The sequence below is a fragment of the Felis catus genome, chromosome A1 (genome assembly GCF_018350175.1).
Source record: "Felis catus isolate Fca126 chromosome A1, F.catus_Fca126_mat1.0, whole genome shotgun sequence".
Classification (NCBI taxonomy): Eukaryota; Metazoa; Chordata; class Mammalia; order Carnivora; family Felidae; genus Felis; species Felis catus.
Window position 1 is genome coordinate 11720146 of NC_058368.1, and position 19356 is coordinate 11739501.

Genomic DNA, 19356 nt, shown 5'->3' on the forward strand with positions numbered 1-19356 from the left:
CTAGCTATGAAAATCCTAGATGGCAACTTATTCCAGTAAAAGAATGTTTGTCTACACTGAAAATCTGTCATTTACTGTAGCCACCCACCTTCATTAATTATCTTAGCTAGATTTTCATTAATTAGCTACATCTTGCTGCAGCTTCTACACCAGCACTTCCACTTCACCTTGTACTTTTATGTTATGGAGACAGCTTCCTTCCTTAAACTTCATGAACCAACCTCTGCTAGCTTCACACTTTTGTGTAGCTTCCTCACCTCTCTTAGCCTTCACAGAACTGCAGAGTGAGGACTCTGGATTAGGTTTTGGCTTAAGAGAATGTTGTGGCTGGTTGGATCTATTATCCACACTACTCCAACTTTCTCCATACTAGCAAGACTATTTTGCTTTATCATTTGTGTGCTCAGTGGAGTAGCACTTTTAATTTCCTTCAAGAACAAACGTTTCCTTTGCAGTCACAATTTGGCTGCCTGTTTGGCTCAAGAGGCCTGGCTTTTGGCCCATCTTGACTTTTGGCATGCCTTCCTTACTAAGCATAATCACTCCCAGCTTATGATTTTAAGTAAGACGTGCAACTCTCCCTTTCAGAACACTTAGAGACCACTGTAGGGTAACTCACTGGCCTAATTTCAATATTGTTGTGTCTCAGGGAATAAGTAGGCCTGAAAATAGGGAGAGAGATGGGGGAACAGCAGGCTGGTGGAGCAGTCAGAATACAATGTTTATCAATTAAGTTTCCTATCTTATATGGGCACAGTTCGTGGTACCCCAAAACAATTATAATAGTAACATATGAGTTGCCTGGGTGGCTCAGTCAATTAAGCATCTGACTTCGGCTCAGGTCATGATCTCACGGCTCATGAGCTGGAGCCCTGCATCTGGTTTTGTGCTGACAGCTCAGAGCCTGGAGCCTGCTTCCGGGTCTGTCTCTCCCTCTCTCACTCTGCCCCTCCCCCACTCACACTCTGTGTCTCTCTTTCTCCTTCAAAATTAAACATAAACAAATTTTTTTAATAGTAACATCAAAGATGACTAATCACAGATTACCATAACAAATATACTAAAAATAAAAAAGTTTGAAATATTCTCAGAATTGCTAAGTGACATAAGGACATTCAGTGAACAAATGCTTTTGGAAGAATGGAGCAAAAGTCTTTCTTGACACAGGGTTACTGCAAACCTTCAATTTGTAAAAAGTGCAGTATCTATGAAGCACAATAAAACAAGGTATGCTTGTACATTTTATAATAAAAATAAAAGTGCAGATATAAAAATAAAATTTAAACGCGCATTTCCAATTATAGAAATTATAGTTCAAATTACTTCAAACAAAGCAAATGAAATTAAATGGTTAGTTATTTGTGAGGCTGGAGTTGGATATCTTTTTTAAGTCACCATGATTTTTCCAAAATATACTATCTAACATAATTGGCATCCTATTTGTTTATACAGACAACCCAGAATATAAAAGTGCTACAATATTAGCATTCCAAACCAAAGCTCAATCATCTAAAAATAATTTTGACCATAATCATATCAAATTATTTTCAACAGTATCAGAAAACTGATACCACCTTTCTTAGACATCCTGTTTCATTTTTTCCATTGTTTTATTAGCACTGATCTTTCAGATATTAATAATACCATACTACAAACGTATAATAGCTTTTGTACCCAAGAAATGTTTTAACCACAAAAAAAGGTAGGTGGCGGGGTGTGGAGAGGGGAGGAGATAGCAAATCAACTTACACCATTAAACCAAGTAAACATCAAACATGAATAAACCTCTATGAAGAACATCTTAAATATATAAATCATAATTACAGCAAATAATTTTAGCTTGGAGAGAGACTTTTTCCTCCCAGACTGTTCATGCAGCTTTTAAAAATTCCCTGAATTACCTCAAACTGTGAAGCTTTATTTTGGGGACTTATATAAAAAATTACCTATAATCTATTTGGATATATTTGATGCCATATCAACCATCTGAACCAAAAATAAGTTACTTAAAAATATTAACATTTTCAAAATTCTTATGGTCAGATTCTATTAGAACTTTCACACATTAAGTAAGGTGTTAAAATGAATCCTCCAAATGTCAAAACTTAGAACTCTGAAAAATCAAGTATCTAATAAAAAAAATCAGGTATGAACTCACTGGCTACTTGATTTGTATTTTCCAGAATATCTATCTTTTTGAAAACTTACTATGTGACAAGCATTTTATGTATATCTATCACCCCATTTAACTCTCCTGACAACTTTGCCAATTTGATATTAAATAAATCCAGAAAAAAAAATGACTTCAGAAATCAGGCTCCTGGAGTTACACAGCAGTGTCAGAGACAAAACCAATGGCTTACAATGAGGCCTGCTTCCTGGTATTCACCCCCTCCTATAATCCCTTCCCCTTTAGTGTGGGTGGGAGTCAGTGACTACAGCTTCTAACACAATATGGCAAGGTTGATGTAATGTCCCTTCTGAGATTAGATTATAGAAAAAAGTGACTTATGTTTTAGGCTCAAAGCTGGCTCCCCTTCTCTTATCAGAGCTGTGAATGGAGAGCATCCCAAGGAGAAAAGAACCAAGGGAGGTCTCCAGCCTATAGCCAGCAACTAAATGAAGCCTTCAACCCAACAGCTCACAAGGAACTAAGCCTTGTCAACAACCTCAGTAGAGATCTTCCAAGCAGATCCACCCCAACCTTCAGATCAGAACAGAACCCTAGCCAACACTTTAATCAATAGCATTGTTAAAGACCTTGGACCCAGAGGCACCCAGATAACTGCACCCAGACCCCTGTCCTTCAGAAACTGTGAGATGATAAATGTTTGTTGCTTTAACTGTTTTTAATAAGGTAATTTGTTACACAGCCACAGATAACTAGCAGTCTGTGCTTATAATTCTTCACTTAAGTAAGGAACAAGTGAATCCCGTTCCTTAACTGTTTTGGGAACCCTAATGGCCTATTATGAGTTAATTTTCATAATTTATTTTTAAATTTTCTAATAACTATACATTATTTTCTCTAATAATCCATGTGCATTTACGACCAGAAGTGATTTTTCCAAAAAAAAATCTGAGTAGAACTGACATTTCATGAATGCTTTATCTCCTTATTTACTGAGTGGCCCTGCATACCCTTATCCCCAAACCACTTCACTGGGGCACTTCACTCTCTAAATACTCTTTCAATTAAGAATAGGTATCTACTAGGGGCACCTGGGTAGCTCAGTTGGTTAGGCGTCCGACTTCTGCTCAGGTCATGATCTCACGGTTTGTGAGTTCAAGCCCCGCATGGAGCTCTGTGCTGACAGCTCAGAGCCTGGAGCCTGCTTCGAATTCTGTGTCTCCTCTCTCTGCCCTGCTCACGCTCTCTCTCTCTCTCTCTCTCTCCCAAAAATAAACCTCAAAAAAAATTTTTTTTCTTTTAAAAAAACAGATACCTACATAAGGAAAGGTCAATCTTTTCCTCTGGAATTTAAACTGAGATCTCCTCCAAAAGCAGGGAGGAAGAAAAAAAAATCTCTTCCCATTTCTCTTTAAACTGCAATTTCTTGGGGCACCTGAGTGGCTCACCTGATTAAGCTTAAGCGTCGGACTCTTGATTTCATCTCAGGTAATGATCTCACAGTTCCCATAGGATTGAGTCCTGCATTGGGCTCCATGCTGACAGCAGGGAGCCTGCTAGGGATTCATTTTCTCTCTCCCTCCCTCCCTCCCTCCCTCCCTCCCTCTTTCTTTCTCTCTCTCTCTCTCTCTCTCTCTCTCTCTCTCTCTCTCTCTCTCTCTCTCTGCCATTCCCCCACTCACCCACACTCTCTCTCTCTCAAAATAAATAAAAAAACTTAAAAAAAAAAACCTACAATTCCTTATGGCTGCTATAACAAATTACCACAAACGTGGTGGCTTAAAACAGCATGTATTATATTATAGTTCTGAAGGTCAAAAGCCTGAATTCAGCTCCACTGTGCTAAAATCAAAATGTGGGTAGGCTGGCATTCCTCCTGGAGACTCCTTAGGAGAATCTGTATCCTCACCAAATTTTCCAGCTTCTAAAGGCCACCTCCATATGGTCCCTTCCTCCATCTTCAAAACCAGCAGTGTAACATCTTTCCTCCTCTCTGAAAGTGCTTCAGTATTTATCTCTTATCAACTCCCAACATTTTGCTAATATAATAATGAAATTAGTTGCCCATTTCTGAAAATACATTCACTGTCATTAGTGAAACCAGTAGAGTAGAAGAAATGCATATTACCTAAAATATCTTAGGTTCAACTTTTCTCCCTTGTATGAACAGGGTCTATAGTCCACACCCCTAGGAATGACACCCAAAGCTTGATCCCTAAATGGTCCTGTGTCCAATCCCTGACTCCAGAGGATTCTGTTTGGCTGATGGCAATTACAATGGTAACAAATTCCACATCTAGAAATTGTTGAATTCTGCCTGAAATAAACCTTTAATCAAAGCACCGAAAGTTTTCCTAAAAGAACAAAGAGCTAGCACTTCCACATACCTACAAAGGGGTATGAACTGTTTTACACTAGCTTATTCATAAATATTTAAACTCTGTAATTGTGTTAGAACTTAATCTAAAACTTATTTCATTAAAATCTGTTAGCAAAGTTGTGGGTAAACAATTAGGTAAAAAATTTGGTAAAGAAATACTACATGAGTTCAGAAGGATAACTGAGAGCTGAGATGACAAACCAAAACCTCAAAAGGCAGAGGCATTCAAAAGAACCTTTGAATAAATACTGACAACAATGAATGGACAGGTATTCTGTCTCCTGCTATAGAGGGCAGGTGCTAACCCAACTACAGAAGGACATGAAGATGGGAGAGGTGGGCAAGGACTAAATGAAGGAAGAAGGGGACTTGAATACCTTTCTTTCTTCAAAGCCCATTTTGGGGGCACCTAGGTGGCTCAGTCGGTTAAGCATCTGACTTCAGCTCTGGTCATTATCTTGTGGTTCGGTGCATGAGTTCAAGTCCTGCACCGGGCTCTCTGCTGTCAGCACAGAGCCCGCTTTGGATCCTCTGTCCCCTTTTCTCTCTGCCCCTCTCCCACTCACTCACTCTGTCTCTCTCTCAAAAATAAATAAAAACATTAAAAAAAAAAAAAAGTGGTGACCTAGGGGCTCCTGGGTGTCTCAGTCGGTTAAGTGTCCCATTCAGCTCAGGTCATGATCTCGCAGTTTGTGAGTTCAAACTCCCGCATCGGGCTCGGTGCTGACAGCTCAGAGCCCCAAGCCTGCTTCAGATTCTGTGTCTCCCTCTCTCTCTTTGCCCTGCTTGTGCTCTCTCTCTCTCAAAATAAATAAAAACATTAAATTAAAAAAATTAAAAGAAAATAAGTAAATAAACACACATTTATAAAAAAAAAAAAAAAAAAAGGTGGTGACCTAAACAGATACATTTGCTTCTTTTAAAGAAGCTTTTTAAAGTCAGGAGTCAGGTATCGGGCCCTGCATGCAATAGATATTAAAGTGAAGGAGCAGAGAAGAAACACACTATCATTTATATCCATAGTTTGATCTTGTCCCAGGTTTTGTAACTTCTCCCCAGCCCTTTAACCTGAACCTATTCTCTTAAGCCTCTGCTCCTTCTATGAAATGAAAATAACACAACCAATCTTACAAGATTTTTATATGTGAAAGTACTCTGTAAATTGTAAATCATGACACAAATGGTAGTTACTACTATAACATCCACTCCTATACACCTAATTCCTCAAATATGCATATTATATATAATCACCTCTATCATTTCCAACTATAATTATTCCTCCTTGAAATTCTATCACATACCTTATTCACCTTCGGTTTCAACATACTCCAATGTTATCTCAAATCTCATCTTTCCTTAAATTTATTCTATACCCATGCATAGTCAGGTGACCCTAGCTAGGAGATCCCTTCATACAATTTCCAAATTGCAACTGTTTCTTTCTTCTGGTCTTATGTTCTAAATCTAGGAGACTGCCCATGTTCGTGAGACTTCACCCTTAATTTCTGTACTTTCTAAAGAGTTGAAATCTCATCTTCTCTACAAAATCTTCATTAAAATAAAAGGAATCAAAATGCAAAGACCTAAATTTAAATTCATTTACAAAGATCACAGCTTACGATCTAGCTTAAAATAAATGTCTGTACCATAAGTTTAATCTTTAATTTCTTGCTTCTGAAGAAACTTCTATTCAGACTGTTTTGCAAGAAAATACAAAACATTTATATAATGATTCTTTGGACTTCTTTATCCTCACCACCAAGACATCAAGTTTTCTTTTTCTCCTTACCTAGCATATATCTTGAATCATCCTACAAAAACTGCAAAGAATTTGTATTGTTTTTCTTTGTGTTATTTTTCACAACTGCTTTCATTTCACAAATGAAATCAAATGCATCAATATTCTTTTTTTAAAAATGTAAACAAAAACAAGAATTTGAAACATTTTGTCATTCAATAATATATCACCAGCTGTAACTCCATTTTACTCAGGTACTGCTCACCTCAGACTCCTTAAACGTAAAGAAATCAAAAGGTTCACTCTGTCAATCAACGATATGAACGCAGCACAGTGCTTAAAACACACCCACACCTTCTTTCCTTGGGTTATCTCATTTACTTCTCACAACTATTTCAGGAAAATAAGTATTACTCATTCTATTAACAAATAGCAAAACTTGTCCAAGGCCATAAAGTTTGAAAAAACGAAATCAAAAGCCTGAGTCCAGCTCTTCTTGAATCTGACTTAAAAAGGGAAGGCTAATACAGTTCTCAAATAGCATTTACTTACATCACTGTCATAATTATACAATGGTGTATCTATTTTTAAAACCCTCAGCAGAATCTTTACATGCCAATTCTCCTTTACTCCATCAGGAAACATCCTTTTAAATATTTACACCATCAGATACCATGCTCAAGTGTAACAAATTAAAATTTTTCTGCTAGAAACATGAAAGCATTTGTCGTTGATTACAACTATCATCTATGATTTTTAAGTAATGAATTACCAAGTATTTACTTGGTATCCTTTACTCACCGAGACAACGTTGTTTTCCCAGAACCAGGCAACCCTCTTAAAAGAATAAGCAGTTTCTGCAATTTATTTAACTTTTCCTCTTGAAACTGCTGGTTCATAAGCCTGTGTGTTCCATGATGGTTGTCCATAGAAGTATCCTTCCAACATCCTTCACTGGTTTCATAGAAACCATTACTCACATATCCATCTTGCACACTGTAGCCATTTGTAGAGGAATGATCTCTACTGGTGTTCTCACTACAATCAATATAGTCATTGTTCTGATCAAAAGTCAAACAGTTCCAGTTAACGTGACAACCATTTACATAATACCCATTTTGAAACTGAGAACCATCTTGGGCATGGAAAATATTTGATGGTGGATTTGGCGGAGCATCGAATCTTTGAATATTTAAATGATAGTTAAAACTGGGAAGAGGAGGACCGGGGGGTACTATAAAAGAATGTACTGACTGCCATTCAGGCCTGAAGGAAGTAAACGAATCATCACAAAATGCAGGTATTACTTGTCCATTACAAGGATATTTGCCTGGCTCGTTTCCCACGTGCTGTGGATAACCACAATGTGACTGAAGAACATTACTAATATCTCTTTTCTTTCCTTCTTCAGATTTTAACAGACCATTATTATGGCCCTGATGACAGGCAGTAACTTGTTCCTCAGAGGGTTCAGGTTCTTTACAACTTCCTTCCAAATCATCTTTTTCATTTTCGAGCTCTTCAATTTCTTTGTAAAACTGGAATAATTCATCGTCAAGCTCTGATTCTTTGGAGTTAAATTTCTGTTTCGTGTCTCGTCCTTTGTCAGCTATACCATTGATAGTGCCTGACTGATTCCTCCCTTCATTACATTTCCTCTTCTCAGGCGGTTTGTAAATGGGTCCTATAAATGCTTTACTTGTGCTATATATCTCATCATCTGTGGATACCAATGGAGGACCTGTATCCCGTAAAATCTGTGCATCAATGGATTCGATAACATCTGATCTATTATTACCAGGCACCTCATCACGCACAGGTTTCGGCGAGTCTGTAGCTTTGACTTTGTCCTCCTGAGGATAACTATGTCCTCTGACGTCAACAACGGTCACAGGAACCCAATCATTCCCAGTTTTCTCTTGGATTCTGTGAAAATCAGCACTACCATGGTGGGAAAAAACATAAGCCTCTTCAGTTGACTTCAATTTTTTATAGCATGGTTCACTTGTTAGTTCTTCACCATGATCCAAGGATTTTGCTTCAATTTCACCATAAGGCATCTGGGGAACAAATAAATCACATAATTATTAGCTAATATTTTAAAAATCTAAACAAAAGTTTTTCAGAAACACGAAAACAGAAAAGACATTTGAATGTGTGATATACACAAATAATGGTAACATTTTCCCAAAATACAAAACTTACAAACTTGTAATTTTATAACTACTTACTATTTAAGTATTGTTATAATGATGGGGGGGGGTGAGTCTCACTGAAGGTAAGTAAGTTATCTTTTTTTTAAAAAAAGGTATATCTCACCTTTGATGGAAATGATGCATTTCTGAACTTAAAGAACTTAAGTTTGGAAAATTAAATCAGTAATATATATTTGATGATATACACAATTGTGTACTAAGATGGAGAGTAAATCTGCCAGCCAAACTGACACATTTCCAAAATGGTGTGATAAATGGCATTTTAAACCCTTACTGTTTAAAATCACTACATCTTGGGGAGTAAATGGATCCAGCTCTCAAACCTCAGCGTCTCCTTAGCAATCAAATGTTAGGTTACCTGAAATGCCAGACTTTACAGACCCTACTCCTGTTAGTGTAAAAGTGGTTTCCAACCGGCTGTACTGCATTAATTTAAAAGAAAAATAAATAAGCAAACTTCAGTTGCACTAAGAGTGACTCAAACATGTCACATTACGTTTAGAAATCTGGCAACTCCCCAAATCAGAGTGCTGATCTTTTCCACATGCTTGGTCAATCTCAAAGATAAATTCTGCTTCCCCTGAAATTACTTAGGGACCCTCAAAAGTGCGATCCCAAAGCCCGTTTTACATACTTCTTCATTCTGCTCTCTCTCTGGTGTTCCTCTAACAGAGAGGAAAAGGGGCAAAAAAGACGAACTAAACGACACAGGTAGGCCTACAGAGACTGAAGATGATACAACTGCAAAGAACGCCGTCCTTTTGGAAACGGCCCCCCTTCCAAGCGCCTCCGGCCATCTCTCCGCTTCTCATTTCCTCCTTCGAAATATCATAAAAGTCTCGAAGAACAACAAGCGGTTGCATTAACACGGCGTGGCCTATACACAACCTGAGTCCCATGGCCTCCTGACCTCTAAAGAGGGCAGCCCGGGCAAAAGTGCGTCAGCCGGGGTCTTTGTCCCAATGGAGGCTGTTCGGGTTGTCAGAAATTCAAGAGATCTCCGAGACTCAAAGGTCCACTCCGGGCTAATCAAAAGGGTCCGGCCAAGAGCAGACGAGAGCCCAAAAAAAAAAAAAAAAAAAAAAGACAAACGTCACCGTCACTACCCCACCCTTACTTAAAATGGGGTGTTTACTCACCTTACACTACAGCTCTGCATTGACTTTTACCTCCCAATAAAATCCTCGTCTAGAAAGACACGAACATCTGAAAAGGTAAAAGCAACGCGCAAACACCGCCCCAAAGCAGAGAGGAACTAAACCCCAAGCCCTCAGCATCTGGGCAAGCTGCACCGCCGTACGCAAGATGGCGGCCACCGCGCTGTTACCCCGGCAGGAATTACGGATTTGCGCTCGGCATTGTGGGAACTGAAGTCCAGCGTTCGCACCGGGCCTGGTAGACTCAGAGCTCGGAGACTTGGTCTCCCAGAATTCATTGCGTGAGAGACGCACTAGCTGTGACAAACGTAAACCCTAACTAGTTCCCAGATCTGGAGCGGGGAAGTGGTTTAGAACTGTCAACTTGGGCTGAAAACGGCAGTGACCCTACTCTGGGATTCATCCGTAAAGGAAAAGAGAACGTGAGTGCCTGGCATCCCAGATACATAAGCCGCTCTCAGCGCGATGCTTTTGAGACTTTCTAGGAGACCATCAATCAGGCTTTTCAAAGGGGCCTCAACCTTTGTTACCGCCAAGCAGGGTTGCCGGCATTTCTACGAAAAACCACTCAGTAATTTTAAGTTCACGTTCTTCTATCCATGGAGACAATCACTGCAGCAGAGCCTTAAGTGCGTAACAGAAAATTATTTAGTATCGTAACTATGTTGTGTTTTGAGAAACAAAGGCCAATTACTGAATTGCCCGTTAAAAATCAATTTGTAACAAGCGCTTAGAACAGCACCTGTTGAAGAGTAAGTGTTGTGTCTGTTAAATTAGAAATAATTATTTTTTAAATGAACAATTTGGCAATCCTCAGCCAAGAGCCCCTTCTCTCTTTCCGCTACCACCCCACGCTCTCTGGGCCCGCTCCCTTCCCTGTATTCTTTCCTGCCACTACAAGTGAAACTGCTAATGTCTTCGTGTTTAAATAAATCTTTCTGTTGTGATAATGTTTTAATTTATAAATATAATAGTTAAAATCATAGTCTGGAATATTTGCATTTAATTATTTAACAGCTTTATGATCAAGAGGGCTTATGCTTATGACCAAAGCAATCCATCCCCTTATAAACAATCTTCCTCAAATACAAATTCCTACGTCGACCTTCGATGTTTCCTCGTAGTTAGATTCAAGTTATGCATTCTCTGCGAAAACAACCACTTAAGTGAAGTTGTGTCTGTCTCAGGATATTGTGTATGGAGGTTCAGGATGTCTGTCTGTCCACCATAAGTTGACATTAGTCTTTATCACCCTATCAAGGTGTTCTCCAGGTTCTCCACTATGTATCTTACCACTTGCAACTAATAGGCAGTCTATGAAGAGATACTTTGACATCAAGCAAATGTCTTTCTCCGAATCAAACTCTACCTATGATTCAACCTCCACTGAAGATCCTTGCTGCAACTGATCTTTACAATGACGGTTACAAACTGTAGATTTTTTTACCCCTAACTCCTTCAAGCGCTCCACCTTTACTACAGGTGATTCTGCTTTTTATAAAGAAGAGCTCTCCTTGTTTACTATCAGCATGAATTTATGCATTCCTTTTTGTTCAAGAAGTAATAATCCATTGCTGTCTTTTACTTATTTAATTAGCTAGTTAGTTATATTAGATAATTTTTAGGACAGTTCTGGATTCTTAGAAAAACTGAGTATAGATAGTACAAAGTTCCCATGTACTGTACCCTCCCAACCACACACACACACACACACACACACACACACACACACACACACACACAGTTTCCACTATTATTAACCTCTTATATTACTATTATACATTGTTATAATTAGTGAATCAATATTGATACATTAACATTAGTTACAGTCCATAGTTATTTAGATTTCTTTAGTTTTTACCTAATTCCCTTTCCTTTGCACAACCCCTTCCAAGACACCACATTACGTGCAGTTGGCATTTCTCCTTAGGCTCCTCTTGGCTGTGTGTCAGTTTCTCAGACTCTATTTGTTTTTGGTGACCTTGACAATTTTGAGGAAAACTGGTCAGGTATCTTGTAGGATGCCCTTCTGCTGGAATTTATCTGATGTTTTTCTCATGATTAGACTAGGGCATGGGGTTTTGAGGTAAAGTGTCACTTTCATCACATCATAACAGGGGTAAGACTACAAACATAATTTATGATCGTGTATGTTAAACTTGATCACTGCCTAAAGCAGCATTTACACATCTCTCTACAGTAAAATTAGTCTTTTTCCCCCTTTCCATAGTGTACTCCTTGGAAGTCACTGTGCACAATGCACATTTCTGGTTGTTAACCTCCCTTTCCATTAGTGTATTTACATATTTTATTTGAACTTCTGCATGGGATATTGTTCTCTTCTTCCCCATCCTTATTTATTTTGATACTCAAAGCATCAGATTTGGCTAGCTTCACCTGGCTCCCTTTGACCTGCATGTTGAGCACTTCCTTACTTTTGTGGCACAATAATTTTCCAGGCTTGTTTTGTACATTTGTTACTCCTACCCTGGAATCAACAAATTCTCCAAAGCCTTGTTTTCTTTTGTGTTTTTTTTACTGGAAAATGGCATTTAGAAGCTAAGACCTTAGAACTAAGTGTGCTTATTGATACTGGGGTATTACTGCTTTTAGGCCCTCTCAGTAGGCAGAAGTGAGGAAGAAGGGAATAGATATATTTTTTTTTTCACTTGAGAAATCATGAATATTGATACTTACAATCCAATTCAATTCCTCAGTATTCCTTGTTGCCTTCCCCATTTCATATTTGTGTCTGCCTTTGTTAACAGTGAGATACTTGTTTTCTAACAGCAACAACACATTTATTACCCTCATCCTGTATTGCACATAAAATAGTTTAAGAATTGTTACATTCAGGGGCACCTGGGTGGCTCAGTCAGTGGAGTGTCCGACTTCGGCTCAGGTCATGATCTCACAGCTCATGAGTTCGAGCCCCACATCAGGCTCTGTGCAGACAGCTCAGAGCCTGGAGTCTTTCCAATTCTGTGTCTCCCTCTCTCTCTGCCCTTCCCCTGCTCGTGCTCTGTCTCTCTCAAAAATAAATAAACATTAAAAAAATTTTTTTAAAGAATTGTTACATTCATATGATTACAAAAGCAAACCTACTAAATGGGGTTCAAGCCTTGTTTGTAGTTCTACCCTAGATTGAGAGTTGAAAGTAAAAATACTACGTGCAAAAATAATTTGGATTAGTTCTCTGACCTTATGCAATCCTACTTCAATAGGTAGTCATTTGAAATACACTTGAATTCACTTGCTTCTGTTTCTAGTTTTAGTTTGTTTTTTCTTCCATTATTGATCATTTCATTTTACTTTTAGAATATGTAGCATAATATGCTTCCAAAAATCTAACATACAAAACAATGTAATCAGAGAAATCTCACTCTCTTGTCTTGAACTCTTCTTCCTACTACCCTTTATATGTATACAATTTTATTGTTTTTTGATATATCCTTCCTGTGTTTCTTTTTGTAAAAATAAGTGGATAAATGTGTGTTTTCTTTCTTACTCCAAAGTGAAAGTACATATATGCTGTTTTGCATTTTGCTTTTTTTCAGTTAATAATATCTTCTGGAGATCACTTTGCATCAATTTATAGAGATCATCTTCATTCCTTTTTTTTTTTTTTTTTTTTTTTTACAGCTGCAATACTCCATTGTGTAATTATACTACAGTTATTCACTTAAAATCTGATGCTTGGATATTTAGGTAGTATCCAACATTTTGTAACTACAAATAATGCTGCAATACTAACCCTGTGTTTTTATATTTTAAGAGGACTATCTTTATTTGTTTTTTTTTTTTTTAATGTTTATTTGTTTTTGAGAGAGACAGACAGAACATGAGTGGGGGAGGGGCAGAGAGAGAGGTAGACACAGAATCCAAAGGAGGCTCCAGGCTCTGAGCTGTCAGCACAGAGCCTGATGTGGGGCTCAAACTCATAAACCGTGAGATCGTGACCTGAGTTGAAGGCAGACGCTTAACTAACTGAGCCACCCAGGAGCCCCTAAGAGGACTATCTTTAGAGTAAATTCCCAAAAGTGGGATTGCTGGATCAGAAGGTAATTCCATATGTACTGCATATTGGCAAATTTTCTTCCATAGAGATTATATCATTTTGCATGCCCACCAGCAATTTATGAAAATGCCAATTTACCTGAACTTTTGCCAACATAATGAGTGAGAAATTGTATGTCAGTATAGTTTTAATTTACATTTACATTACTTATTGTAAGTTAGGGAGATTTTTATGTCTTTTCTGTGGATTTTTTTTACCTTTGGCACATGTTTTATTTGATTTTTTTAGTCTTTTTAAACTCAATTTAAAATAGTTAGGGATATTGGCCCTTTATATGGCATATTTCTTGCAACAGTTTCTTCGAATTTATGTGTCTCTTCGTATGTGCTTTGGGTTTTTTTTCCCCCTCATGTAAAAATTTTTATTTTTTTGGCAAAACTCATTCCTTTATTGCATCTGGACTTTAAGTCATCGCCAGAGAGCCTTTACAAACATGCAGGGTAATAGGAATTGTTTTATGCCTTCTGCTAGATCTCCAATCCACTTGGAGTTTATACTTACATATGGTATAGGAAATGAGTTTCTAATTTTCCCAAACATGATTTATTAAACAGTCCATCTTTGCCTCAGCAGTTTGAGATACCACTTTTATCATATATTAAATGTCCACATAAGCCTGAATTTTCTGTTTTATTCAATTAGTCTTTCTGTCTACTCATGTACTAGTACTACACTTTTAATTGTATCGTGTAGGGCTTATCCACCCCACTCCCCAATAGCTCTTACTTTTTAGAAATTTCCTAGCTATTCTGAAATAGTTCTGAGAAAAAGGTCTTTGGCACTTTTTAAGTTGGGATTGTACTTTATTCATAAATCAGCTTAAAGAAGAACTGATGTATGAGTAATATTGACACATCCTGAGAATAGAAAGATATTTGATATTTGAACAAATAGAAAGATATTTGTTCAAGTCAGTTTTTGTGTCAGAATATTTATAGTTTCCTTCACATAGGTTTTGAACATTTTATTAGGTTTATTCCCAAGTATTTTATCTTTTTAGTTACTATTGTAAATGATACATTCTTTTTTCTTTCATGAGATTGCCTAACTGGTTGTGTAAGTTAAGGCTGTTATTTTTCATATTAACTTCCTATCTTCCTACCTTACTGAATTATTTTGTTTGTTTGTTTGAGGTAGTTTAGTATTGATTCCTAGGGCTTAACAGGTATAAGATGTCATCTGTAAACAGAGATAGTTATTTTCTTCTTGTTGTTCAATTATATCTCTGGGGCATCTGAGTGGCTCAGTCAGTTAAGTGTCTGACTTCCGCTCAGGTCATGATCTCACGGTTTGTGAGTTCGAGCCCCGCGTCGAGCTCTGTGCTGACAGCTCAGAGCCTGGAGTCTACTTTGGGTTCTGTGTCTCCCTCTCTCTCTGCCTCTCACCTGCTCCCGCTGTCTCTCTCTCTCTTTCTCTCAAAAATAAATATTAAAAAAATTTAATTATTATATCTCTAATTGATTTCTCTTGTCTAATTATATTGGCTCATACTTCTAGCACAATATAGTAATGGAGATAGTGATCATCTTTGCTTTGTTCCTGACTTAAGTGTAAACGTCTTTAATGTTTCTTCATTAAATTATAGAAAGTATTTAGAAAATATCCATCCATTTCTATTTTCTCAGGAGTTTTAGGAATGAGTGTTGAATTTAAATAGTGTTTTTCAACAACTAGACATACTCATATGGTGAATTAAATTAATATTTCCTAATACTAAACTATACTTTCATACTCGATATAAGTCCTACCTGGTCACAATATACTGTTTTCTTAATGTAGTACTAGAAATTATTCACTATATTTTCTCTAGGATTTTTGCACTGGTATTTTTAAGGGATGTGGGTTTGCAATTTTTGGGGTCTTTTCATAATCAGGTTTAGGTATCAGAGACTAGTCACTGATGGAAAAATTAGAAACAAAATAGTTGGGATGCCTGGTTGGCTCAGTCAGTAAAGCATTCAACTTTTTTTTTTTTATTTTTTTTTGTTAATGTTTTTATTTATTTTTGAGACAGAAAGAGGCAGAGCATGAGCAGGGGAGGGGCAGAGAGAGAGGGAGACACAGAATCAGAAGCAGGCTCCAGGCTCTGAGCTGTCAGCCCAGAGCCCGACGCGGGGCTCCAACTCACAGACTGTGAGATCATGACCTGAGCGGAAGTCGGACGCTTAACTGACCAAGCCACCCAGGCGCCCCTAGAGCATTCAACTCTTGATCTCAGGGTCATGAGTTTGAGTTCCACATTGGGTGTGGAATCTATTAAAAAAAAAAAATAGTTAAGAGTTCCACTGGGAAAGTCCCCTTTGATCTTCTTTCTCTGAACATCCTTTAATAAGCTTTATTTTTTCTTGTCTTCACGTTCTTTGTTCTTGTGGGCCTTCAACTTTCTAATATTCTTGTGAATAAGGACTACCGGTGGTATGCACCATCTTTGAACTTTTGTATATAGCAATAAAAAACATCTTACCCACTAGAATGCTTCCTATGGTATACATTGGTTTAGGGCCCTCTTGTTTTCTTCCTCCTTTAAGTAATTCTTGTTTGCAAAATGAGAGTTTACTTTGGAGCCATTTTTTTTTTTTTTTTTTTTTTTGGTCACATATATAGTGCTTATTTTGTTTAGCCTTTCCATCCCTGGCTGTTACAAACTCAGAATTGATAGCATCATTTTTTCCTGGTTTCTCATCACATTCTGGTGATATCTGCAGTGGTTCCCTTGGTTGTACCTTTATAATTTTAGCCCCATGACTTAAGCCCATATCATTTCTTCCAGTCGCTGTTCTATCCTGATTGATCTTAAGAATGGACCGTGCCAGTTTGGCCATTCACAATTACTAAGCTCTTTTTCTGCCATAAGTAGCCATCAATATCTAGAGGTAGAGGAGGTTGTATGGCTCCTTGCCACAACTTTTCAGGTTGTAAAGAAAGCAAATCCCAGATTAAATTCTGCTACATATACACCCATTTATTAGCAAATGGCTACAAAACAAAGTAGCAGCAATTATAAATCTGGTTTGCAAGCTCAGTGAAGTCCTGACTTTGTCCTAAATGTGTTAACCACAATTTGCATGGAGGTTTCATTGAAACCAACAGCAATAGAGAAAAATTCAGTTACTTTATACATGGCAGGCAATAGGAATCCTCCAAATTGGTGGCTGAACACAAACTTTTTCAAAATAAAACTTCATTCCACTCCAAAACATACCCTGTTAGTGCAAGGGTGATGATTGTTTCTATATTCCAACACATCTATCTTTCTATGTATCTACACATGTATCTTGAACATCACTAATTTTATCAACAAAAATCTGTTTCTAACATCAGATAGGCATTGGTCAGAGGTGACTAGAGCTAAAGTGGATGTAGTAGTCATCTCTGGAACATGGTCTTAAATGGGAGCTAACCATCCCTGAAATATATATTTCTGATTAGGGTACAGACCACCCTTAGGGTATAGATTTCAGCTAACACACACACTTTGATATCATATTGTTTATACTAAAGTACTTAAAAATAAACTACAGGCAACTTATAACAAAATATAAGCCAAGCCTCAGTTCGTTTGGCCTGCCTGTCTGATTTGTATTGCCCTGCTCCCAAAATGACACTAGAAGACATTTTGTAAATAAAAAAATGGGGGCGCCTGGGTGACTCAGTTGGTTGAGCGTCTGACTTCAGCTCAGGTCATGATCTCATGGTTCATGAGTTTGAGCCTGAGTCAGGCTCTGTGCTGACAGCTCAGAGCCTGGAGCCTGTTTCAGATTCTGTATCCCCCTTTCTCTCTGACCCTCCCCTACTTGTACTCCGTCTCTCTGTCTCCCTCTCAAAAATAAACATTGAAAAAAAGAAACAAAACAATGCTTTTATTTAACTTATTGTGTTCAGTGCACTTGTCCCTGAAAGTGACAGTGTGAGTAATCCTAAACAGAGAAGCAAGGGAGAGCATTTTTCCTTAGCAGTGGTTACAGCAAGGAAGGTGGTAACGATACAGGTGTAATGAGGCCGCCGCAGGGGGCCAGCTGGCTTCCCAAGTTGGTCCAGGCCTTGGAATACCCACCATTAGATCTTCTAACAAGTATGTTCTCTGGTGATGGGCATTATTACCCCCACTCATCTTTCAGTCTGTATTCACAGAAAGCCAAACTTTACAATTGATATAGCATACCAGACTTCACACAAATAAAATGATGCAAAGAAATGGAAGAAGAAATAAGCAATTCTTTTCAATGAACCCTGAGAAAGCTCTTCTTAAAACCATCTTTCTACAAAGCCATGTAAATTTTTATCCTATTCATAAAGAAAGTCTGCATTTGATAATTTTTGTATCTAGGGGCGCCCGGATGGTTTAATTGGTTAAGCGTCCCACTACGGCTCAGATCATGATTTAACAGTTCGTGAGTTCAAGCCCCACATGGGTCTCCACACTGACAGTGTGGAGCTTGCTTGGGATTCTCCCTCTCTCCCTCTCTGCCTGCCCCCCTCCATGCTCTCAATTCCTCTCTCTCTCAAATATAGAAATAAACTGGAAAAAAAAAAGATAATTTCTGTATCTAGAACAGTAAATTTCATGGGATTGGGTAAAAAAAAAGGTAATAAAATATATCATACTTTTATGTCATGGAATGTAATTAATTCCCACAAATGTTTATGGATCTGGACATGGAGCCTTTATGTTTCTAATCAGGAGTTGCAGAAATAACTTCTTTCTTGGCTGTGTAGTACCAAGGTCATTGGAAATTATACCTTGTAGGCAGTTTTCCAGACAACTAGTCAATATATTTGCTTTTTTTTTTTTTTAATATACAGCTTCAGTAAAACCATGACTTTCATGGTTTCACTAGTTTTCCATCAGTGATGTGATACATTGATTTTTCCATTATAAATATTTGTAGTTACCGTGCAGTAAAATTTATTTTTAAAAAATAATGACATTTCATTACGTACAGATGATGTTTATTATTTTTAGAACCTAAAAATGCAGAAGCTGAATTTATTTTTAACTCGATCATTGTTTAAGACTGCTGAGAGGAGAGTGATTGGGGGATGGTTTATTAAAGTTTTTCCTATTAAAGATTTTCCCCTCTATTTTATTAAAGTGATGCATTGTTATCACAGAAAATGCAGAAATACAAAAAGGATAAAGAAGTTATATTATTTGGTGTTAGCCATAAGTACCAATTCTGACCAGATTAAGCAGAAGGAAATTTAGGGGAAAGATATCAAAGATGTCAGAAAACCCAGGATCAGCTGGGGACCCAGCATGGAAATGGATGAATGGATGCAAGGGTTTTTAGGAATAGCTCACTAGGAGAACCATGGCAGCAGGAAGTATATCTGCAGAAAAGTCTTGCCAGCACTGCGGTGAACATTGCTTGCCATGAATTTTTGACCGTCATACTCTTTTGACATTAGTTCAAAATTCAGAATCTCAGGAGAAACATATGATTATCCAAATCCTAGGTCATGTGCCCATACACTGACTGTACCAGAAGAGGGAAAATGGAAGTCTGGCCCCTTCAACTCTCCTTGCAGCTCTTCCTGCCTCCAAGACCATGTACAATGTGGTATTATCTGCTAGGTTGCTGGCTATCCTATTAGGAAGTCTGGGGTTGGATACTACACAGCCAAAAAATGACAAAAATCACCTAGAAGAAACATT

General features: G+C 37.8%; 1 protein-coding gene across 6 annotated transcripts in view; it reads right to left on the bottom strand.

Moving 5' to 3' along the window:
- LOC101080934 (NEDD4 binding protein 2 like 2) overlaps positions 1–9794 on the bottom strand; it is a 74119-nt gene extending 64325 nt beyond the window's left edge. For 4 of the 6 annotated variants that reach the window (XM_045051637.1, XM_045051587.1, XM_045051689.1 and 1 more), the window contains exons 1-2: positions 9605–9787; positions 7051–8309 (exon numbers count right to left, since the gene is read on the bottom strand). In XM_045051637.1, the coding sequence (XP_044907572.1) occupies positions 7051–8309 (1259 nt within the window). In that variant the 5' untranslated portion in view covers positions 9605–9787. Of the gene's footprint in view, positions 1–7050; positions 8310–9604 lie in introns of all 6 variants that reach the window. The other 2 variants (XM_006927220.5, XM_019825150.3) reach the window with 2 other exon arrangements.
- Positions 9795–19356: the final 9562 nt, after the last annotated feature.